This window comes from Aotus nancymaae, unplaced genomic scaffold (genome assembly GCF_030222135.1).
Source record: "Aotus nancymaae isolate 86718 unplaced genomic scaffold, 86718_ANA_hifiasm-v0.15.2.pri h1tg000028l, whole genome shotgun sequence".
Classification (NCBI taxonomy): domain Eukaryota; kingdom Metazoa; phylum Chordata; class Mammalia; order Primates; family Aotidae; genus Aotus; species Aotus nancymaae.
The window spans coordinates 31209605-31233092 of record NW_026988441.1 but is presented as its reverse complement, the minus strand read 5'-3'; the positions used below and the strand labels follow the sequence as shown (position 1 = coordinate 31233092).

At 56.0% G+C, this 23488-nt stretch overlaps 2 protein-coding genes across 5 annotated transcripts in view; one reads left to right on the top strand and one right to left on the bottom strand.

Moving 5' to 3' along the window:
* Positions 1-58: 58 nt before the first annotated feature.
* Positions 59-19546, top strand: CC2D1A (coiled-coil and C2 domain containing 1A). Of its 3 annotated transcripts, none has more exons than XM_012457824.2 (29): positions 59-359; positions 2899-3034; positions 5511-5626; positions 5717-5782; positions 6357-6491; positions 6590-6824; positions 8700-8824; positions 9153-9225; positions 9358-9429; positions 9524-9654; positions 9742-9814; positions 10363-10496; positions 11122-11233; positions 11311-11483; positions 13807-13929; positions 14049-14107; positions 14194-14310; positions 16249-16322; positions 16400-16458; positions 16555-16606; positions 16711-16810; positions 16908-16998; positions 17315-17452; positions 17546-17607; positions 18171-18234; positions 18326-18452; positions 18770-18846; positions 18934-18981; positions 19064-19546. In XM_012457824.2, the coding sequence occupies exons 1-29, from the start codon at positions 300-302 to the stop codon at positions 19082-19084; spliced, it is 2853 nt and encodes a 950-aa protein (XP_012313247.2). In that variant the 5' UTR covers positions 59-299; the 3' UTR covers positions 19085-19546. The 3 variants fall into 3 exon arrangements, with proteins under 3 accessions (XP_012313247.2, XP_012313246.2, XP_021530567.2); XM_012457823.2 differs by having other exon boundaries at positions 17543-17607; XM_021674892.2 differs by having other exon boundaries at positions 206-359; positions 11125-11233; positions 17543-17607; positions 19064-19477.
* Positions 19547-19848: 302 nt separating this feature from the next.
* PODNL1 (podocan like 1) overlaps positions 19849-23488 on the bottom strand; it is a 20017-nt gene continuing 16377 nt past the window's right edge. The window contains exons 6-10 of one of the 2 annotated variants that reach the window (XM_064381770.1): positions 23218-23374; positions 22845-22960; positions 21439-22096; positions 20593-20741; positions 19849-20516 (exon numbers count right to left, since the gene is read on the bottom strand). In XM_064381770.1, the coding sequence (XP_064237840.1) occupies positions 20366-20516; positions 20593-20741; positions 21439-22096; positions 22845-22960; positions 23218-23374 (1231 nt within the window). In that variant the 3' untranslated portion in view covers positions 19849-20365. The remainder of the gene's footprint in view (positions 20517-20592; positions 20742-21438; positions 22097-22844; positions 22961-23217; positions 23375-23488) is intronic. The other variant, XM_012457820.2, reaches the window with a different exon arrangement.

Below are 23488 nucleotides of genomic sequence, written 5' to 3'. Positions count from 1 at the left end.
GACACTGCGCATCGCCCCACCAAGCGCATGCGCACCCTCGCACTGTCTTTCGGGAGTTGTAGTTTCGGCGCGGTGGACCCGGCGAGTCTAGTGGCCGCGCTCCGGTGCTGCGGCGCCCGAGGCCCGAGGCGGAAGTGCGGCGGCCAAGCAGGGAGGCGAGGGCTCGGGATCGACGGCCGCGGGGCGCTGACAAGGGGTGCAGGACTCAGGAAGGGCACGTGCGCGGCGACAGGGCCCGGGGAAGGAGGCAGAGCAAGGCCGGGCTTGGGGGCCGGTGGTCCGGGCATCCAGCCCGGAAGATGCACAAGAGGAAAGGACCCCCAGGACCCCCGGGCAGAGGCGCCGCGGCCGCCCGCCAGGTGAGTCTGCGCCCCACGGCCCGACCTGAGGATCCCTCCCCACCCCCGATACAGACGCTCAGGGAAGGGCCCCACCCCCCCGGGAAGCCCGATCTCCGCCCCCTAGGTGAGCCCCGGTCCCCGCCCGTCCCAAGTGAGACTCCAACCACCACCCCCCAACAAGTGTGGCCTACAGGCCTTGGCTCCCCAGCTTCTGGGGCTCCGCCCCGGGTTCGGGGCCACCTGTTGCCGCAGCAGCTCCAGTCAGGGAGGGGCAGTCCTCGGACTTGGCACATCAAAGTCTTGCATCGGTCCGGCCCTGTCAGACTCTTTTTATTCCATTATACAGATGAGGACTTTGAGACTCAGAGACGTGAAGATATCTGCCCAAGGTCATAGGGATTAACAGCTTGGCCAGAGCTAAACTCAAATCCAGGGCTGCGGCCATAAGCTCATGGCACTGTGTCTGGGCCCCTTCTCCCTTTCCCAACTCCTCTGCCCCAGGCACCAGGAAGTTTGATTTTCCTCATTTTTGATGGAAGGAGCCCAGGACATAGCTTGCCGTTGAGATTATTAGTCTGGCTGACCTGAAGTTCCCTCCTGGCCTCTGCATATTGGACCCTTGACTTCACAGCTCTGAGCCTCAGCTTTCTCATCTGTAAAATGGAGACCTCTGTAATCCCAGCACTTCAGTAGCAGAGACGGAGGCAGGAGACACTTGAGGCCAGAATTCGAGACCCACCTGGGCAAAAGTGAGACCCCCCATCTCAACAAAAAATAAAAAATTTTAGCTGTGCATGGTGGCATTTGCCTGTAGTCCTAGGTACTTGGGAGGCTGAGAAGGGACAATCGCTTGAGCCCAGGAGTTCAAGACCACAGTGAACTGTGATCCCACTACTTGTACTCCAGCCTGGGTGACAGAACAAGACTGTTTCTCTAAAATAAAAATGAAAAATGGAGGCCGGGTGCGGTGTCTCACGCCTGTAATCCCAGCACTTTGGGAGGCCACAGCAGGCAGATCACCTGAGGTCAGGAGTTCGAGACCAGCCTGGTCAACCAAGGTGGTGAAACCCTGTCTCTACTAAAAATACAAAAATTAACTGGGCGTGGTGGCGGGCACTTGTAAACCCAGCTACTTGGGAGGCTGAGGTGGGAGAATCGCTTGAACTCGGGAGGTGGAGTTTTCAGTGAGCTGAGATCGCACCACTGCATTCCAGCCTGGTGACAGAGTGACACTCTTTCCCAAAATAAATAAATAAATAATGGAGACCTCCAAGAGACCCTACATTACAGGACAATTGTAAAGATTCATACAGATAATTTATGGAAAGTGCTAGCACATAACATTCAATAAATGTTACCATTATCATTATTACTAGTTGGTAGAGCCATACATGAACTGCCAATATTTGGCCATTTTCTACCTACAGGAAAGGCAGTTTCATATAGTTAAACACAGTGTTATCACATTATGATTGGTCATTAACCAAGATAGGAAAGGACCCCACTTACAACTCCTACATTGTCGTCAGACCTTCTTTTTTTTTTTTGAGACGGAGTCTTGCTCTGCTGCCCAGGCTGGAGTGCAGTGGCTCAATCTTGGCTCACTGCAACCTCCACTTCCTGTGTTCAAGCGATTCTCCTGCCTCAGCCTCCCGAGTAGCTGGGATTAAAGGCATGTGCTGCCACAACCGGCTTATTTTTGTGTTTTTAGCAGAAGTGGGGTTTCACCATGTTGGCCAGGCTGGTCTCGAACTCCTGACCTCAGGTGATCCGCCCACCTCAGCCTCCCAAAGTACTGGGATTACAGGCGTGAGCCACCGCGCCCGGCTCTGTCCATCAGGGCTTCTAATTGCTCTTGAAGCTCCGACCTTCCCACACAGCCCCCTGTGCTGAGGATGCTAGAAAGAAAAGCCCAACTGTACAGAGTAGCTTTGCTTTGGGCAAAGTGTGGGGCCTGCTTCTCTCCCTCCCTCCCTTCCTTCCCTCCCTCTTTCTTTCTTTCCTTTCTTTCAATAGGGCCTCACTCTCTTATCCAGGCCTAGTGCAGCAGCTCAATCATGGCTCACTGCAGCCTTGACCTCCCCAGGCTCAAATGATCCTCCTGCCTTAGCCTCCTGAGTAGCTGGGACCACAGGCACACACCACCACTCCCAGCTAATTTTTAAAAATTTTTTTGTAGAGATGGGGGCTCACTGCATTGCCCAGGCTGGTCTGTAACTCCCAGACACAAGCCATCCTCCCACCCTGGCCTCCCATAGTGCTGGGATTACAGGCATGAGCCACTGCGTGCACCTAGGGGCTTGTTTTTCCCACTGAACTTAGCTCAGCAGCACATCATAAGTGGGGATTCAGAGCAGGGAGGTGGGTCTCCTGCCCGCTGCCCCAGGTTGAACTGTGCCAGAGGGCCTGGCCTGTCTTGGAACACCTGTTCTGGGCCTGTTCCAGCCTCCTGGCACTCGACAGAGAAGCGGCTTTCCCCAGGAGACCTTTAAGGGACTCTGGGTCCGTCATGGCTGGGTCCATCCCAAGGTCTAACTGAACCCTTGCTGTCCCCCAGCTGGGCCTGCTGGTTGACCTCTCCCCAGATGGCCTGATGATCCCTGAGGACAGAGTTAATGATGAAGAACTGGAGGCCGAGTTCTTGGCCTTGGTCGGGGGCCAACCCCCAGCCCTGGAGAAGCTCAAAGGCAAAGGTGAGATGGTTAACACACCCTCGGAACATTTTCTCATCTCCTGCAAGTGGCTTGGGCGCTGAACTGGGGGCACTGGGTAGGTAGGGGAAAGATGACAGAGAGGACCTCTGTTCTCCTGGAGCCCACAGTCTGGGTAAGAGGGTCAAGATCAACTCTGGGCCCACACTGAGAGTTGGAACCCCAGCTCCATGCCACTTACTGGCCATGTGACTTGATGAGTCATATCACGTGCGTTGGCCTGTTTCACCATCTGTAAAATTGGGATAATCACTATGTTATAGGAGTTAATCTTCTGGAGTCCATATTTCACCTGGGGCCTCTGTCACGTAATAAGCTCATGTCAGCCAGGTGCAGTGGCTCACACCTGTAATCCCAGCACGTTGGGAGGCCAAGGCAGGCAGATCCCTTGAGGCCAGGAGTTCGAGATCAGCCTGGCTAACATGGCGAAACCCTGTCTCTACTAAAAATACAAAAGTTAGCCAGGTTTGGTGGCGAACACCTGTAAAAATCCCAGCACTTTGGGAGGCCAAGGTGGGGGGATCACTTGAAGCCAGGAGTTCGAGACCAGCCTGGCCAACATGGCGAAACCCCGTATTTACTAAAAATACCAAAATTAGCTGGGCTTGGTGGTGAACGCCTGTAATCCCAGCTACTCCGGAGGCTGAGGCAGGAGAATCGCTTGAATCCAGGAGGCAGAAGGTGCAGTGAGTGGAGATTGCGCCACTGCACTCCAGCCTGAGCAACAGAGCAAGATCCCATCTCTACAAAACAAAAGAGATGGGATCATTCTTCATTCAGGCATGAATTACTGTGCTCTTGGCTGTGAGTTCAAAGTTAATGAATTAACGATATAGATTCAGTAAGTTGTCTTCAAATAGAAACATACAGAGCAAGGTTTTGTATTGATCAGTTGATTAAAATGTTGTGACCAAGCCGGGCTCGGTGGCTAACACCTGTAATCCCAGCACTTTGGGAGGCTGAGGCAGGTGGATCACCTGAGGTCAGGAGTTCGAGACCAGCCTGGCCAACATGGAGGAGCCTCGTCTCTACTAAAAATACAAAATTAGCTGGGTGTGGTGGCGGATGCCTGTAATCCCAGCTACTCGGGAGGCTGAGGCAGAAGAATCGCTTGAACCCGGGAGTCGGAGGTTGCGGTGAGCCGAGATCGCACCATTGCACTCCTGCCTGGGCAACAAGAGTGAAACTCCATCTCAAAAAACAAAAGAAAAAAATGTTGTGCCAGAGCTGGGTGTGGTGGCACATGCCTGTAGTCCCCGCTACTTGGGAGGTTTAGGCAGGAAGATCACTTGAGGCCAAGAGTTTGAGGCTGCAGTGAGCTCTGATCGGGTCACCATACTCCAGCCCGGGTGACAGAGCAAGATCCTGTTTCCAAAAAAAGGTTATGACTGGAGGCTCATGGGAACCTAAGCTGAAATTTCCCCTAGGAGCAACAGTCCCATAGCCACTAATTTAGTCTTCAAGGCAACTTTATAGGATACAACTTAAATAATAACAAGATACCGGCAGTGTGCTGTTCTAAGAGCTCCATTGCCCTTCTGTGCTCCAACTTCCCTATGAAGGAGGAACTGTTTTTATCACTGTGTCACAGAGGGAGAAACTGAGGCCCAGAGAGGTGAAGTGACTTGCCCAAGGTCTCACAGCAAGAAAGTTGCAGAGCTGGGTTTGTTGTTTTTTTTGGGGCGTGTGTGTGTGTGTGTGTGTGTGTGTGTTTTGAGACAGCGTCTCGCTCTGTTGCCAGGCTGGAGTGCAGTGTCACAATCTTGGTTCACTGCAACCTCTGCCTCCCGGATTCAAGCGATTGTCTTGCCTCAGCCTCCCAAGTAGCTGGAATTACAGGCGTGCGCCACCATGCCCAGCTAACTTTTGTATTTTTAGTAGAGACGGGTTTCACATGTTGGCCAGGATGGTCTCGAACTCCTGATCTACCCACCCTGGACTCCCAAAGTGCTGGGATTACAGATGTGAGCCACCACACCTGGCCTTTTGTTTTTTTTTTTTTTTTTTGAGACAGAGTCTTGCTCTGTTGCCCCGGCTGGAGTGCAGCAGTGGCGCGGTCTCAGATCACTGCAGCCTCCACCTCCCGGGTTCAAGCGATTCTCCTGCCTCAGCGTCTCCAGCAGCTGGGACTACATGCCACCACGCCTGGCTAATTTTTGTATTTTTAGTAAAGACTGGGTTTCACCATGTTGGCCAGGCTGGTCTCGAACTCCTGTCTTCCAGTGATCCTTCTACTTAGGACTCCCAAAGTTCTGGGATTACAGGCGTGAGCCACCATGCTTGGCCTGCAGAGCTGGGTTTTGGATTCAGGTAGCCAGGCCCCAGACCTGAGGCTGAATAAGGAAGAAATGAAATGGGGAGGTCGGCGAGAGGTGGAATCACCTAGCTTGTCCGGGATGGGAAATGGGGGCTCTTGATGGATGACCCTGGTCCATCTGGGGCATCTCCCTGCCGCCAGGTCCCCTGCCAATGGAGGCCATTGAGAAGATGGCCAGCCTGTGCATGAGAGACCCGGATGAGGATGAGGAGGAGGGGACGGACGAGGACGACTTAGAGGCTGATGATGACCTGCTAGTGAGTACTGAGGGCAGGGTGGGGGCTCTTATCCCGTTGCCCCCATCCAGCAGGCCCTCATGTCCTGCACCCGGCCATGTGTCCCTGCAGGCGGAGCTAAATGAGGTCCTTGGAGAGGAGCAGAAGGCTTCAGAGACCCCGCCTCCTGTGGCCCAGGTACAGTTCAGGTGGCCCCACTCCCTTGAACCACAACCGAACGGACGGCCCAGGGCTCAAGGCCTACCCTTTTTTTTACAAGATGGAGTCTTGCTCTGTCACGGAGACTGGAGTGCAGTGGTACCATCTCAGCTCACCACAACCTCTGTCTCCCAGGTTCAAGCGATCCTCCCACCTCAGCCTCTGGAGTAGCTGGGACTACAGCTGTGTGCCACCACACCTGGCTAATTTTTGTATTTTTTGGTAGAGATGGGGTTTCGCCATGCTGGCCAGGCTGGTCCTGACCTCAAGTGATCCACCCACCTTGACCTCTTAAAGTGCTGGGATTACAGGCATGAGCCACCACGCCCAGCTCACTCTTGTCCTTCACAGCCACATCATGACTGACATCAGGCGGTAATAGGACGCTTCTGAAACCCCATTCCCTCCACTGGGAAATGGGGACTATGATTTCTGCCTCACTGGGGCAGGGAGGCTGGTTCAGGGGTGACATGTGGCTGTTAGCACAGAAGGGGCTGATGGAGGCATCCCAAGTGGGGTCATCACCCAGACTGTGCCCCTGTCCCTCCCACAGCTGAAGCCTGAGGCTCCCCATCTGGGGCTGGAGGCCACCTTGCAGGAGAGGCTGGCACTCTATCAGACAGCAATTGAAAGCGCCAGGCAAGCCGGAGACAGCGCCAAGATGCGGCGCTATGACCGGGGACTTAAAGTGAGTGGGCAGAGGACAAGGTACAGGGATCCCTGCCACCCCGATCCCCACACCAAGCTCTTGGCTTCTCCCAAACCAATGCTCACACCTTGTCTCAGACACTGGAAAACCTGCTGGCCTCCGTCCGGAAGGGCAATGCCATTGATGAAGCGGACATCCCACCGCCAGTGGCCATAGGCAGAGGCCCGGCATCCACATCTAGCTACAGCCCTGCACCCACCCAGCTGGCTCCTGGAATCGCATCAGCCCTGGAGCCCAGGGTCACCCTGGAGGGACCTCCTCCCTCCGCCCCAGCCTCATCTCCAGGCTCAGCTCAGCCCCAGATGCCCCCAGGTAGGTGGTGGGCAGGGCAGGGCTGATGTGGGATCTGAGTGGGCCGTGCAGCAGGAGGCTGCTCTAGGGGGTGCAGGCTGTGCCCTGATTGTGAGATATCTTTAACATCTTCAGTCCTGGGGTCCTCATGCCCCTGGAGTTCATGAATACCTCCCAAGCAGGACACAGATACCCAGAGAGGTTTTTTGTTTTTTTTTTTTTTTTGAGATGGAGTCTTACTCTGTCCAATTATGTCAGCAAGAGGTGCATTTCTGGCAGAATTTTACTCTTGGTATACAAAAACTATCAAAAAGCTCAGCAGGGGCTCAGTGTGGTGGCTCACGCCTGTAATCCCAGCACTTTGGGAGGCCGAGGCAGGTGGATCACGTGAGGCCAGGAGTTCAAGACCAGTCCTGGCCAACATGGTAAAACTCCGTGTCTACTAAAAATTCAAAAAGTAGCTGGGCGTGGTCACGCATGCTGGTAGTCCCAGCTACTCGGGTTGCTGAGGTAGGAGAATCACTTGAACCGGGACGCAGAGGTTGCAGTGAGCCAACATTGCGCCACTGCACTCCAGCCTAGGCAACAGAGCGAGACTCTATCTCAACAAGCAAACAAACAAAACCAAAAAGCTCAGCCGGGTGTGGCGGCTCACACTTATAATTCCAGCACTGTGTAAGGCCAAGGTGTTCAAGATCTGTCTGGGCAACATAGGGAAACCACATCTATACAAAAAATTAAAAATTAGCCAGGCATCGTGGTGCATGCCTATAGTCCCAGTTACTTGGGAGGCTGAGGTGGGAGAATCGCTTGAGCCTGGAAGGTTGAGGCTGCAGTGAGCTATGATCGCACCACTGCACTCTAGCCTGGGTGACAGAATGAGACCCTGTCTCCAAAAAAAATTAAAACAAAAGTAAGTTTGATGTAGGTTCTGCCCAATTCCATGCTATTAATAATAAATGTAATAATAATTCATCCTGGAAAAACACATTGTTTTTAACACGGAAAGATTTATGATCACAGGAAATAAAACCAATACAATGTCAAAGGTGTGTCCCTTCAACCTCCAAATGTTTGGGGAAGTAGCCTAAGCTGAAAGCAATGGGTCCAGTTGTTAGTATGAAAAAAGGATACTGCGTGCTATTTTATGGGTGTTTCCAGATTTTGTAGGTACTGGGTGGTGTCTTCATTATGCTGTGTTATTTTATACTAAGAATTGCATGTATAACTAACTTTAAACTCTGAGATACTTCCCGTGAAAACATATTGAGCATATTATTTGAAACTATAACTAACACTCTGTTTAAAAAGCACTGAATACTGGGTTTCGCAACTTTGCAAACAGACTGCATAAATGTATTTTGGTTGTATAAATATACAATAGGGTAGGCAAAAAAGACTTTCAAACACACAGCTATGTCATGTTAGCATAAAATTCTGTGAGGGACGTGGATGGAAATAAGAGAAGACCCAAAATTCCCAACTGCTAAAAGTGAGTCCCAGGATATATTTAAAAAGTGAGTCAGGCATGGTGGCTCATGCCTATAATCCCAGCACTTTGGGAGGCTGAGGCAGGCGGATCACAAGGTCAGGAGTTCGAGACCAGCCTGACCAAGATGGTGAAACCCCGTCTCTACTAAAAATACAAAAATTAGCCAGGCACAGTGGCGGGCACCTGGAATCCCAGCTACTCAGGAGGCTGAGGCAGGAGAATCACTTGAACCCAGGAGAGAGTAGGTTGCAGTGAGCCGAGATCGTGCCATTGCACTCCAGCCTGGGCAGCAGAGCAAGACTCCTTCTCAAAAAAGGAAAAATAATGACATTAAATAAAAATGGTTTACACGGTGAACTTGGCCCAGGCCCTGGAGGCTTCCTGTACGTTGTTCCCTCTTCCAGGTCCCTGCAGCCCAGGCCCTCTGGCCCAGTTGCAGAGCCGCCAGCGCGAGTACAAGCTGGCTGCACTCCATGCCAAGCAGCAGGGAGATACCGCTGCTGCCGCCAGACACTTCCGCGTGGCGAAGGTGCATCCAGCCAGACGAATAGGACTGGAGGGATGGGGCAGGATGCTTCCCACATGGCCCCATGTGAAAGCACCTGGTTTGCTGGGTCAGGCTGACCCAAATTCGCATCCTAGCTTGGTCGCTCCCTAGTGATAGTTTGCTATAAGTCTTGGAGCCTCAGTTTACCCCCCTGTGAAATGGGCACATGTGTTGGAAAAGGATTAAGCAAGATGGTGCAAAGGGAAGGGAGGGGGCTGGAATTCTTCAGTGACATGGCAGGGCTGGGGGGCTCCCCACGGGGTCCCAGCCTCCAACTGCACCTCCGCTTCCAATCTCTTCCTTCTCCCAGAGCTTTGATGCTGTCTTGGAGGCCCTGAGCCGGGGGGAGCCCGTGGACCTCTCCTGCCTGCCCCCTCCACCCGGTGAGGACGCTGCCATGCCCGCTGGCTGGGATGGTTTCAGGCATACACTAAGGTTTCCTTGATGCTGCCAGACCAGCTTGTGGGGGGTGCAGCAAGCAAGCCCCTCATTGGCCTGGACCTCTCTGTCCCCAGACCAGCTGCCCCCAGATCCACCATCACCACCGTCGCAGCCTCCGACTCCCACTACGGCGCCCTCCACGCCAGGTAGGTTCGGGGACCCTTTGGGGTGGGGGGCAGGCTGAAGCCAGACTGTCTACCTGTCCCTTGACTCTTAACTTTGCTCCCCTGTCCGGCCTAGAGGTCCCCTCACCCCCGAGGACCCTGCTGGAGGCGCTGGAGCAGCGGATGGAGCGGTACCAGGTGGCTGCAGCCCAGGCCAAGAGCAAGGGGGACCAGCGGAAAGCTCGAATGCACGAGCGCATCGTTAAGGTGCCCTGGGGACTCGGGGGGAGGTGGGGCAAGGGGGCAGCCCTGGAGCTCTTCCGCGGGAAGCCCTAATACCTGTGGCCCTCGCAGCAATACCAAGATGCCATCAGGGCTCACAAGGCTGGCCGAGCCGTGGATGTTGCTGAATTGCCCGTGCCCCCAGGTAGGCCCCGCCCCCAGCAGGCTGTGCCCCCCAACTCCTGTTCCTCCAGCCTCTGAGCCTGGGCAGATGCTATTACTCCCCATGGCACAGGCTCAGGGAGCTGAATGCAACATATTCAGGGGTTTTGTAAACTTGTTAATTGGGAGCTTGACACTGGATATGACGTAAGTGTTTGCACCATAGAAATTGGCAAACTGGCTGGACACAGCAGTTCCTACCTGTAATCCCAGCACTTTGGGATGCTGAGAGGGGAGCATCACTTGAGGCCAGGAGTTCAAGACCATCTTGGGCACACGGCGAGACCCTGGGGCTACATGAAATTTAAAAATTAGCCTGGTGTGGTGGTACACGGCTGTAGTCCCACTACTGTACACCAGCCTGGGCAACAGAACGAGATCCTCTCTCTAAAAATAAAAAACAATTTTAAGAAATAAAAAATAAAGGTCCAAGACTCTGTAGGTGGGGGAGGAATCTGTATCTCCACCATAATGGCGTGGGTAGGTCTCCATCCTGACCACACAATAACCAGGCCTCAACCGGCCGCCCAGGCTTTCCCCCCATCCAGGGCTTGGAGGCCACCAAGCCCACCCAGCAGAGTCTGGTGGGTGTCCTGGAGACCGCCATGAAGCTGGCCAACCAGGATGAAGGCCCAGATGATGAAGAGGATGAGGTGCCTAAGAAGGTGTGAGGGTTGGGGCCGGGCACAGTGGCTCACACCTGTAGTCTCAGCACTTTGGGAAGCAGGGTGGGAGGATCGCTTGAGGCCAAGAGTTTGAGACCAGCCTGGGCCACACAGTGAGACACCCGTCTCTACAAAAATTTTTTTTTTAAATTAGCCAGGCATGGTGGCATTCACCTGTAGTCCCTGCTACTTGGGAGGCTGAGGCGGGAGGATTGCCTGAACTCAGGAGTTCAAGGCTGCAGTGAGCCATGGTTGTGCCACTGTACTCCAGCCTGGGTGACAGAGCAAGACCTTGTCTCTAAGACAATTAAAAAAAAACAAACAGGTATTTGTTTGGTGAGAATTGTCTGAACCAGGAGGCGGAAGTTGCAGTGAGCCAAGATCATGCCACTGCACTCCAGCCTGGGCAATAGAGCGAGACTGTGTTTCAAAAAAAAAAAAAAAAAAAAAAAAAGGTGTTTGGGGCCAGAGACTTTGAGTGAGGCAGGGGGCATGGCCCCAAAGCAAAGTCCTGGGATCCCACTAAGTGACCACTGTTGTCAGCATCAGACCCTGATCTTTGGGGACTGCACTCATCACAGGTGCTAGGAAGTCTCTGACATCCTCTCTGTTCCTTCCTCCACAGCAGAACAGCCCTGTGGCCCCCACAGCCCAGCCCAAAGCCCCAGCCTCAAGGGCTTCCCAGTCGGGATCAGCCCCAGCAGCCAAAGTACCCCCCAAAGGCACATCCACCAGAGGTAGGCACCCCCTCCCTGTCCCAGCTGTTGCCTGGCTGTGGCTTGAGCAGCACCTGTAGCGACTCCTATGCCCATAGCCCAGCAGCAGCTGGCCTTCCTAGAGGGCCGCAAGAAGCAGCTCCTGCAGGCCGCGCTGCGAGCCAAGCAGAAAAACGATGTGGAGGGCGCCAAGATGCACCTACGCCAGGCCAAGGGACTGGAGCCTATGCTGGAGGCCTCCCGCAACGGTCTGCCTGTGGACATCACCAAGGTGAACGCTCCGGGCCTGTGGGAACTGCCTGGGCATCCACCACCGGTCAGGCTCCTGGCCCCTTAGCAGCCATGCGAACTGAAGTGTATCAGTCAGGGTCCAGCTGCTGTAACAAATAGGTCCTCCCAAGTCAGTGGCTGAAACGAGACAGACATTTATTATGTTTCTTGCCTGAACCACTCAGGGCAGTCTGGGCTCTGCAATGGGAGGTCCTCCAGTGCCTGAGTTCCTTCCATCTCATTGCTTTGGTGCACCCTAGGAGGTCATCCTGGTCCACATGATCCAAGTGGATCCTGTCAGAAGGACTAGAGAAAGAGGCAGAGATAGTAGTCCCCTTTAAAGGAAGTGACATCACTATTGCTTGCCTCCCTTTGCCCAGAACTAAGTCACATGGCCATATTTAGCTGCAGAGGAACCTGGGACATGTAGTCTCTTGTTGGTGCACAGTGTGATCAGCTGGAGCTCCATTACTAGGGAAGGGAATGGGATCAGATTTGGGGAGACACTTAGATTCCACCACTTTGGGCGAGACCATTCCTTTCTCTCTGAGCATCATTTTTCTCCTTTGGGAAGTGGAGATGGTGACCCCCACCTCAAAGAAACACAGCCAGGATTCCTCATGTGATAGAGTAATACCCAGCAAAGGGCACCCAGTTCAAGGAAGTGACATCACTTTTGCTTGCCTCCCATTGGCCCAAACTAAGTCACATGGCTACGTTTACCCTCAGAGGAGCCTGGGACATGTAGTCTTTGCTGGGCACTGAAGACATGATCTTGAGCAAAAAAGGCAAGATCTACACTCTGGACACGGTGGCTCACACCTGTAATCCCAGCTACTTGGGAGGCTTAGGTGGGAGGATCACTTGAGGCCAAGAGTTCAAAACCAGACTGGGAAACACAGTGAGACCCACTGTCATGGAGTGGATAGCTAATTGAGAGACCACAAGAAACATATAAATAAATACAGTCCCTTATCATAGCCCAAGAGACCTGCACCATCTGCCCCATCACCTCCCTTTCCTGCTCTCTTGTTTTGTTTTGTCTTGAGACAGAGTCTCACTCTGTCACCCAGGCTGGAGTGCAATGGCTCAATCTCAGCTCACTGCAACCTCTGCCTCCCAGGTTCAAGCAATTCTCCTGCCTCAGACTTCAGAGTAGCTGGGAGTACAGATGCATGCCACCACACCTGGCTAATTTTTGTATTTTTAGTAGAGATGAGGTTTCACTGTGTTGGCCAGGCTGGTCTTGAACTCCTGACCTCAGGCAATCTGCCTGCCTCGACCTCCCAAAGTGCTAGGATTACAGGCTTGCGCCTCTGTGCCCAGCCTGTCTGGTCTCTTTCACCCACCCCTCAATCACTCTCCCCCTTGCTGTCTGGTAGCCTCAAACACCAGTCACTCTGCAACCTCAGGGCCTTTGCACATGCAGTTCCCTCTGCCTGAATGCTTTTCCCACAGACAACTATGTGACTCACTCTCTCCCCTCATTAGGTCTCTGCTCCGACCTCACCATCTCCCAGAGGCCTACCCTAACTGCCTGTCTAAAATCCCAGATTCCTCTGCTCCTCCTCCCAACTCTGTGCCTCCCTGTGGCATGTGTCCCCTTCTACTCTCTCATATGATTTGCTTATTTCTTCTGATTATGGCCATCTCCCCAAAGAGAATGTCAGCCCCACGAGGGCAGGGATTTTGGTCTCTCTTCTTCATCCCTGGTGCACAGTAGGGGCTCCATACACGATTACTCGAACTCTGGAGCTCAAGCAATCCACCCACCTCAGCCTCCCAAAGTGCTGGGATTATAGACATGAGCCACCAGACCCAGCACCATACATGATTTCTGGGGTGACTGAAGGATGCTCTTGTTAAGTGGGACAATGGAAAGATCAAGAAGAAAGAACAGGGGCTGGGCGTGGTCTTTCATGCCTATAATCCCAGTAATTAGGGAGGCCGAGGCAGGCGGATCACTTGAGGTCAGGAATTTTCAAGACCAGTCTGGCCAACATAGTGAAACCATGTCCTACTAAAAATACAAAAATTAGCCAGGTGTGGTAGCGGGTGCCTGTACGTCCAGCTACTTGGGAGGCTGAGGCAAGAGAATCGCTTGAACCTGGGAGGCGGAGGTTGCCATGAGCCAAGGTCTTGCCACTGCACTCCGGCCTGGGCAACAGAGTGAGACTCTATCTCAATAAAAAAGAAAGACCAGGGAAGGATGACAGAGCCGTGGTTGGGGAATTCCCCCTGTCAAGGAAGGACGACATTTCTGCAGAGCCCTAGGTGGTTCCGCTTGTCCCCCTTCCCCCTGCCACCAGCCTCGTCCTCCCCAGGTGCCTCCTGCCCCCGTCAACAAGGATGACTTTGCCCTGGTCCAGCGGCCTGGCCCAGGTCTGTCTCAGGAGGCCGCCCGGCGCTATGGTGAACTCACCAAGCTCATACGGCAGCAGCATGAGGTGAGCAGGAAGGCCCCAGCCCATCCCCCAGGGGTGTGATCCTCCCTTCCCTCTCCTCCTTCCCCTCTCCTTCCTCCCTCTCCTCCCTTCTCTTGCCGCACTGCTTTCTGTTCCCCCAGATGTGCCTGAACCACTCAAACCAATTCACCCACCTGGGCAACATCACTGAAACCACCAAGTAAGTGCCCCGCCCTGTGCCAGACATGTGCACCCCCAGCCACCCACCCCGGGGCCAGGGATATGAGCAGGCCCTCCCACCGGCAGGTTTGAGAAGTTGGCGGAGGACTGTAAGCGGAGCATGGACATTCTGAAGCAAGCCTTCGCCCGGGGGCTCCCCACGCCCACCGCCCGCTTTGAGCAAAGGACCTTCAGCATCATCAAGTAAGGCTCCCGATCTACGCCCCGCCACGTGGCCCCGATGGCCCTTTGGAGGTGGGGGGTGTGGTTTGTGCTCCCCGGAAGCCAGCACAAGATTTACACCTGGAGGAAAGTTTGGATGGGCGCAAGAGCGCAGAGCGTGCAAAGGCCCTGGGCAGGCGTGAGGTACAAGTGAAGGGTGGCGAGGGTGCAGTCACAGTGACACAACTGAGAAAGATCTAGAGTGCAAAAGTGTATCTTGTCCCAGGGCCTGGGTGAGTCCGTGGTGGACCAGAGATGAGTTCGGCTTTGGTGGGGGTTGGTCTTGCTACCCTCAAGTCTTCCTGTGCCCCCAGGAGTAGGGATCCTTCTCTCCACTTTTTTTTTTGTTTGTTTGAGACGGAGTCTCGCTCTGTTGCCAGGCACCAGGCTGGAGTGCAGTGGTGCGATCTCGGCTCATTGCGACCTCCGCCTCTCGGGTTCAAGCAATTCTCCTGCCTCAGCCTCCTGAGTAGCTGGGACTACAGGCATGTGCCACAACGCCTGGCTAATCTTTTGTATTTTTAGTAGAGACAGGGTTTCACCATGTTAACCAGGATGGTCTCCATCTCCTGACCTCATGATCCACCCGCCTCGGCCTCCCAAAGTGCCGGGATTACAGGTGTGAGCCACCCCGCCCGGCCATTTTCTCCACTTTCTAAACGAGGTTAGGTGTAGCCACTGGCCCTCCAGTGGTTCCTCGCTGCCCCTGGGATAACCCACACCCCTTACCCTGCCTCCCCCGTCTCCACACAGCCTGGCTCCCTGTCGCCTCCTCTCTGCCGCTGTCCCCGCTTCACTCAGCCCTGGCCACACGGGACTCTCTCGTCCCTCCTACAAACGAAGTGTGTTCCTACCCCAAGCCTCTGCATCAGCTCTTTCCTCTGCCCCCACCCTCTTCCCCAGGTCTCCATGTGGCAGCTCCCTCGACATCTAGAGTCACCACCATGTCACCTTCCCTGAGAGCCCCCGTCTATCCAGCCAGTCCCCTCTGAGCACACTTCACTCTCCCTCTCTACTGACGTCTTTATTGCTTCTCTATTCATGTACTTATGCTCGTCTGTCCACTCAGCTAGATTGAGCACAGGATTGGGGTATTTCTTGTTTACTTCTAGATCCCCAGCAGCTAGGGTACTGGCTGGCACATAGTAGGTGCTCAAGAAATACTGTGAAATGAACAGAAGGTCCCCCAGCAACTAGGGCACTGACTGATGCTTTAGTAGGACTCAAAAAATACTAAGTGAGGCCAGGCTGGGAGGCCAAGGCGGGTATAGTATTTTGAGGTCGGGAGTTCGAGACCTACCTGGCCAATATGGTAAAACCCCATCTCTACTAAAAATACAAAAATTAGCCAGGTGTGATGGTGGGCGCCTGTAATCCCAGCTACTCTGGAGGCTGGGGCAAGAGGATCTCTTGAACCTGGGAGGCAGACTTTGCAGTGAGCCGAGGTCGCACCATTGCACGTCAGCCTGAGAGAGCAAGACTCTGTCTCAAAAAAAAAAAAAAAATATATATATATATATATAATGAAGGACCTACTGACTGGCACATAGTAGGTACTCAAGAAATGCAAGAAATATTGGGAAATGAAGGGAAGATCTCCCAGCAGCTAGGGCACAGACTGGTGCTTAGTAGGATTCAAGAACTATTAAGTGAAGGGAATGTCACCCAGCAGCTAGGGTACCTGGGACATAGTAGGTATCAAATAAATATACACAGACTGAAGAAAGGGCCCAAAAGTGATCCATTGCCGACCTGAACAGAGAACTCTAGTCTAGGAGCTGAGACACCCTCAAAGACCAGGGTAGGGTTTGTTCCCTGCCCCCACTGGGGGAAGAGAAGGCAGGCGGGCAGTGGGACTGAAGTGCCTGTTTCCCTGCCCGCCTGCCCACCTGCCTGCCCGCCTGCCTGCCCGCCTGGAAGGATCTTCCCTGACCTCAGCAGCAACGACATGCTTCTCTTCATCGTGAAGGGCATCAACTTGCCCACACCCCCAGGTGAGGGGGCTGTAGGTAGGGGTCAGGGTCATGGGGACCCCCTCTCTGCCCAGCTCTGACCCTTGTTTTGCCCACAGGACTGTCCCCTGGCGATCTGGATGTCTTTGTTCGATTTGACTTCCCCTATCCCAACGTGGTACGTGGGGCGCTGAGGAGGGGAGGGCTGCAGCCCTCAGTAAGCCAAAGCCAAGTCCCGGGCCCCTGAGATTTCCTGCCTCTTCTCTGGTCATAGGAAGAAGCTCAGAAAGACAAGACCAGTGTGATCAAGAACACAGACTCCCCTGGTGAGCCTCGGATGGAAGCACCCCACCCCTACTCCCTTGCAGCAGAAGGGACGTAAGACCATGGCCTGACCCCACCCAACCCCCCTCCCTCCTTCCCCCTGCAGAGTTCAAGGAGCAGTTCAAACTTTGCATCAACCGCAGCCACCGTGGCTTCCGAAGAGCCATCCAGACCAAAGGCATCAAGTTCGAAGTGGTTCACAAGGGGTGAGCTAGAGAGAGCCATAGCCGCTGGGTGGGCTCCAGGCAAGGGGAGCTCCTCTCAACCAACCATCCTGTCCCCACTACACACACATACACACAGGGGGCTGTTCAAGAATGACCGGGTGCTGGGGACAGCCCAGCTGAAGCTGGATGCACTGGAGACAGCGTGTGAGGTCCGGGAGATCCTTGAGGTGAGAGGTGGACATTCATCTGCACGCTCCGGTATGGCCACGCTACTCATTAACGTTATTCACACACTGCCTGCCTTGAGCCCCCCATGGGCCCCTCTGTTGACCCAGCCCCTCCCCTCAGAGCCTTAGACCCCCCTACTGCCTAGTCCTAAATACTTGGAGTGCCCCACTCCATTATGGTCAGCTGGTGTCTCAGCCATACCATGGGCTCATATTTTAGAAACTATTCTTCTTCTCCCTGTTCCTGGCCCTGGGTCTCTAGTCACTTCCTGCTTCCAACAGGAAGCAGGGTAAGTTTCTCCTTACCGCCACCCAGGTCCTGGATGGTCGCCGGCCCACAGGGGGGCGACTGGAGGTGATGGTCCGGATTCGGGAGCCACTGACAGCCCAGCAGTTAGAGACGACAACAGAGAGGTGGCTGGTCATTGACCCCGTGCCAGCAGCTGTGCCAACAGTGAGACCCCTCCCCGCCCATCAGCAGCCTCAGGGAGGGAAGCTTGGTTCAGAGGCCCAGGACTCACACGACTGGTTCTCTCCTCTGAAGCAGGTTGCTGGGCCCAAAGGGAAGGCCCCTCCTGTGCCTGCCCCTGCAAGGGAGCCAGGGAACAGGTAGGTATCTGGGCCAGGGCATGCTGGAGGGAACACCCCCTTCCCCTCTCAGTCCCACATGGACAGTTTCCCACCAGGCACAAATTGGACCATGTCTCTCCCCTGCTTCAAAACCTTTCCTAGCACCCCTTTTCCCAGAGGATCCAGTGTAAACTCCTTGGTTTCATCTTTAAGACCTTTTGTGATTTGACCATTGTCAATATATCCAGGCTTCTGTCTCCCCACTCCTCCTGTGGTTCATAGCCTCTGGACTTTCACTGGCCTCTGGATTTCTGTCGGTTCCAGTCCCCTAAGCACCCCTACCCATACCCTTGATCTCTGCTCCTCTGCCCACCTCTGATTCCTTCTTTGGATCCCAACTTGGCTGTTACCTCCTCCAGGAAGCCCTCCCTGACCACTAGGTGTCATAGTTTCCTGGGTGTGCAGCCATCATCCCCACTAGGTTTTGGGATCAGCAACACCGGGTTGGGTCAAGACCCACCATATCCCCAGTGCATCTTTTGAATTAACAGGGTTGGGCAGGGGGAATCTCTGCAGCCCCTTATTCTTCCTCCACCCCTTAGATCAACCAGGCCCCTGCATAGCCTCAGTGTGCTGGCCTTTGACCAAGAGCGTCTAGAGCGGAAGGTGGGTATCCATCCTACCGGGCTCCGTGGGGCAGGACTGGGGAGTCTGCAGGCCCAGGCAGGATCCTCACAGGCCCCTCTGTATCCTCCAGATCCTGGCCCTCAGGCAGGCGCGGCGGCCAGTGCCCCCAGAAGTAGCCCAGCAGTACCAGGACATCATGCAACGCAGCCAGTGGCAGAGGGCACAGCTGGAGCAGGGGGGCATGGGCATCCGACGGGGTAGGGGTCCTGAGATGGGCATCTGGTGGGGAAGGGGCTTGGAAATGGGCACCTTGTGGAGGGAGGGCTTGGGGATAGGCATCAGGTGGGGGAGAGGCTCAAGGATGGGCATCAGGTGGGGGCGGGGCTTAGAGATGGGCATCTGGTAGGAGGGGCTTGGGGATGGGCACCTGGTGGGGGAGGGGCTAGAGATGGATATCCAGTAGGAGAGGGGCTTGGGGAAGGGGCACCTGCTGGGGGAGGGGCTCGGGGTTGGGCACAGTCCAGGAGGGCTGGGGGCAGCGAGGCTCCACCCTGACTCCCCTCACCATTCTCAGAATACGTAGCCCAGCTGGAGCGGCAGCTGCACTTCTACACGGAGGCCGCCCGGCGCCTGGGCAATGACGGCAGCAGGGTGAGCTGGGCGAGAGCCGGGTGGGCGCTGGGTGGCAGGCAGGGCGGGGCCTGCAGGGACCACCTGCTGAACGCCCATCCCCCACAGGAGGCTGCAAAGGAGGCGCTCTACAGGCGGAATCTGGTGGAGAGTGAGGTGAGCGACTCAGGAGATGGGGGTGGTTGGGCGCTCACTGTGGTCACGGCCACCCCCCTGACCCCAGTGGCCTCTCCCCCAGCTGCAGCGGCTCCGCAGGTGAGAAGCCCACGAGGCAGGCGGCCCCCAGAAAGCGGGCAGCAGGCCCCGGCACCAGGAAGAGCCGACACAGCCACGAACCAGACAAGCAGACAATCAGCGGACAATCGGCTCTGGACTCGCCCCTCTTCCGGGCCCCCAGCCCAGCCAGAGCCTCCATGGCTGCAGGGGTCAGGAAGGATGCCCACCAGCCAGCGTGTGCCCCTCACCCAGGCTGGGTGGGCCCCAGAGAGTCCTGTTTGCACAGCCCAGGGGTGTCTGCCCTCTGGCCTGCCCCAGAGCAGGGAGGGTGGCTGGGACCGAGCCCCAAGGGCCCCTGCAAGCACTTTACTTCCTGTCCCTCCCCGGCCTCGACCCCAAAGAATCCGCTGGGGCTGGCCAGGCCCAACTGTCTCCCCGGGGCGCTGACCCGGCCCAGCTGGGACCCCAGGGCCAGCACATGGAATAAAATAGCCAGGGCCACACTTCGCCCAGCTCTGTCCTGTGTGTTTCTTGCTTGGACCCTCGGTGACCAGGCTAGGTCTTCCCACTCGCCCTCTAGTTCCCCTGGAGGTGGTTAGGGAGGCGCCTGTCAGGGAACCAGGCTGGGGCAGTGTGCTTACGAAAGGTGCTTTCTTTTTAGAGACCTGGTTTCCCTCTGACACCCAGACTGGAGTGTAGTGGCACAATCAGCTCACTGCAGCCTCCACCTCCTGGGGTCATGTGATCTTCCTGCCTCGGCTCCTGAGTAGCTGGGGTTACAGGAGGGTGCCACACCACACACCTGCCTTGAAGGGTGCATTTGACTCCCATGCTTGCTGTGTGGGGGATACATGTGAGGGTCCCTATATCTGTCACCCAATGTTTTTTCAGCGGGTAGCCTTGGGCATCTGTGCAATCACACGTGGCTGGGTCACACAGGGTGCTGTTTGGTGACCCCACTGTGTACCTCAGGACCTCAAAATCCAGTCCAGACCTACTTAGCATCCCAGAGCCTCAGTTTCCCCAGCTGGACTGGTCATGGGGAGGAGTCCATGGACAGAGCCCCGCGAAGGGCGCCAGTCTGCTGAGTCTGTTGAGTATGGAAGGGTTTGGCTTTATTGTTGCTGCGTCCATCTGCGTTGGGGGTTTGGGGCAGTGTGTGGGTCTGCAAGCCTGGAGTGTGCCAGCTGCATGCCTCAGTGCCTTGGCCAGCCCTGGAGACCCAGGAGAGCCAGACAGAGGGCCCCCTGTGGGCGCCGTCTCCTCAGTCCACGGCTCAGCAGAGCCCCAGGAGTCTGGGCTGCTCTGCTGGGCCTCTCCAGGATCAGGGGCCCCCTGCCTGTGGTCCACGTGGGGTGGTGGGAGGTAGCCGGATCAGGACCTGCTCTGGGTTCCCTGCCGTGTCCACCACGCGCAGATTCGGGAGCCCCAGGAAGGCCTCAGCCGAGATGCTCGTCATGTGAAGCCTGTTGGCCCTGTATAGAGAGGTGGTCGTGACCCTCCCAGGTCCTCCCCTGCCCACCTCTGCCCACCCGGACACCCTCGGGGCACCTGAGGAAGAGGGCACGCAGGCAAGGCGTGCTGAGGAAGGCCTCAGGGCCCACGTGGCCGATTCGGTTGCCCTCCAAGTGCAGCTCCTCCAGGGCCTCAGGCAGGTCCGGAGGTACAAAGGACAGCTCGTTGTGGCTGAGGTCCAGCACCTGGGGCCAGGGGCAGAGACGGTGCTGTGGCAGCCCAGGCCTGGGCCAGCCGGCTCAGCCAGCCTCCCTCCTTGAGAGCTTGAGAGTCCCCTCCTGCCCCCTTCACACCAGCCCGGCCCTTCCGTCCCCCCTGTGATTGCCAAAGTCCTCCCCTCTGCAGAGATAAACCAAGGCCCTTCCCGGAAGCCACAGACAGACGGGTCCCCCCTTGATTCGATGAGTCAGTCACTGAATCGCACCATACCTCTCATCACTTTTTTTTTTTTTTTCTCAAGAGACAAGGTCTTGCTCTGTTGCCCGGTCTGGAGGGCAGTGGCCCGATCACGGCTCACTGCAGCCTCAAACTTCTGGGCTCAAGCGAGCCTCCTGCCTCAGTCTCCTGAATAGCTGGGACTACAGGCATGCACCACCACGCTTGGCTATGTTTTTTGGTAGAGATAGGGTCTTGCTGTGTTGCCCAGGCTGGTCTCAAACCCATAGCCTAAAACAATTCTCCTGCCTTGGCTTCCCAAAGTGTTGGGATTACAGGCATTAGCTACCTCACCCAGCCTCCTCATCACCTTCTAAACCAACTGTCACCGTTTTCTTGTTCTGATTGCTTTACCCCCTAAATAGAACGTTTGGAACGCGGTGGGGCAGGAACGGGGAGGGAAGGGCCCTCGGGACAGTCAGTGTGGCTAACCGGCCCATGCCTGACCTGGAGGGCCTGGAGCTCATGCCAGGTGCCGGGCCCGATGTCACCAACCCGAAGCCGGTTGTGCGCCAGGTTGAGATCCCGCAGCTGGTCCAGGCGGGTCAGAGGCTCGGGCTCCAGCATCCGCAGCTGGTTGCGCTGCAGCCGCAGGGTGCGCAGGCCGGTGGGCAGGCCGATGGGCAGCCTGGTTAGCTGATTCCCGGCCAGGTCAAGGCTGCGCAGGGCACGCAACCGGCGGAAGGCCCGGCGGTGCACGCGGGCGCTGGCCAGACGGTTATATGCCAGGTTGAGCTCTGCCAGGCCCGGCGTGGCGGCCAGGTCGCGGGGGCCCAGCGCGGCCACGCGGTTGTGGGGCAGCACCAGGGCTCGCAGGCGGCGGGGCAGGGCCGGGGGCACACGGTCCAGCCCATTGCCATAGAGGTGCAGCGTGTGCAGGCCCCGCAGCGGCCGCAGAGCCCCGGCTGGCAGCCCTGAGCTCCCCAGCTGATTGTGCTGTAGCAACAAATAGCGCAGACCACGTGCCCCGTGCAGACGAGCTGCCTCCACCTGCCGGATGCGGTTGCGGCCCAGGTGCAGGATAGCGAGGGTCCGGGGCAGGCCGGCGGGCACTGTGGTCAGCTGGTTATGGGAGAGATCCAGGTATTCAAGGCTATGCAGCTTGCTAGTAGGAGAGAGGGGCGATGTCAGGTGGGGCACTCCGAGTGGGATGCCTGATAGATCTCTATTTTTTTAATTTTTTTTTTGAGATGGAATCTCACTCTGTTGCCCAGGCTGGAGTGCAGTGGCCTGATCTCTGCTCACTGCAATCTCTGCTTCCCGGGTTCAAGCAACTCTCCTGCCTCAGCCTCCCGAGTAGCTGAGATTACAGGCATGCACCACCACACCCAGCTAATTTTTGTATTTTTAGTAGAGATGAGGTTTCACCATATTGGACAGGATGGTCTTGAACGCCTGACCTCAGGTGGTTCACCTGCCTCGGCCTCCCAAAGTGCTGGGATTACAGGCGTGAGCCACCACGCCCAGCCGATGCGTGATAGATCTCACCGGGGAGGCTGGGGAGTGGGCCTGAGACAGATTTAAGCTGGAGATTTCAACTTGGGAGGGATGCGTTGAGAGAGCTGAGTGGGAGGTAAACTTGGGGTGCTGAAGGGAGATTCCAGCCTGAGGGTCAGCTATGGGGATGACTGGGGTACAGCCCTGGGTCCAAGATGCGAATGCATGTGAGAGTTATGATGTCACTGCTGGGCTGTGGGGAACAGGGACACCTGCCCAGTGCTCTGCCGAGCCTGGCGCGCAGCAGGCACTCACCAGATGAGGCCATGGCTTAGGTGCCATCCAGGGGAGGGGCACTCAAGGTTGGGACCCCTGACTGTAAATTCTCAGCCCCTGCTGCCCCCATCAGCCTGCACCTGAAGGTGGTGGCATCCAGGCCACTGTCGGTCAGCTGGTTGTGCTGGAGGTAGAGCTCACGGAGTTGAGTCTGGCGGCTCAGGGCTCCTCGGGGCACCTTAGAGATGAGATTGTTCTGGAGAAGGGAGAAGAGAATGAGACTTTAGTCTGGGATGTGGGCAGCGGGGAGCCACAGAAGGCTCTTGAGTAAGGGAGTGACAGGAGCTCGCCTTGAGCTCAAAGTGATTCCCAATAAAGTGATTCGAAGAAAGATAACTGCAACCACTGGAATTCTGAGGGGCAATTGGAAGGATGGAAAGCAAGGAACTGGAGGGGACCCCTGGGGAGAGGTGAAGGGGGTGTGGCCCGGGGTGGGACCTAGAGCAGGGCTACCTGTAGGTGGAGCCGCTCCAGCGAGGGCGGCAGGCTGGGCGGCAGGTAGCTGAGCCGATTGTTGGAGAGGCTGAGGGTGGCGATGGCCTCGGAGCCGCGGAAGGCGTCAGCGGGCAGGCCAGCGTTGCTCAGCTGGTTGTTGTGAAGGTACACGGACCTGAGGAGAGCCAGGCTCTGGCCACCAGCCTGCCCCTCGCCTCCCACCACCGAACACCCGCACCACACACCGCTTAGGGTCGCCTTCAGAGTGTGTGCAAGTGTGTGCATGTGT

Coding starts and splice junctions, on each gene's coding strand:
- CC2D1A (XM_012457823.2), top strand. CDS start 300: ATGCACAAGAGGAAAGGACCCCCAGGACCCCCGGGCAGAGGCGCCGCG. Junction 6,492..6,589: donor GCTATGACCGGGGACTTAAA/GTGAGTGGGCAG, acceptor ACCTTGTCTCAG/ACACTGGAAAACCTGCTGGC. Junction 14,108..14,193: donor AACATCACTGAAACCACCAA/GTAAGTGCCCCG, acceptor TCCCACCGGCAG/GTTTGAGAAGTTGGCGGAGG.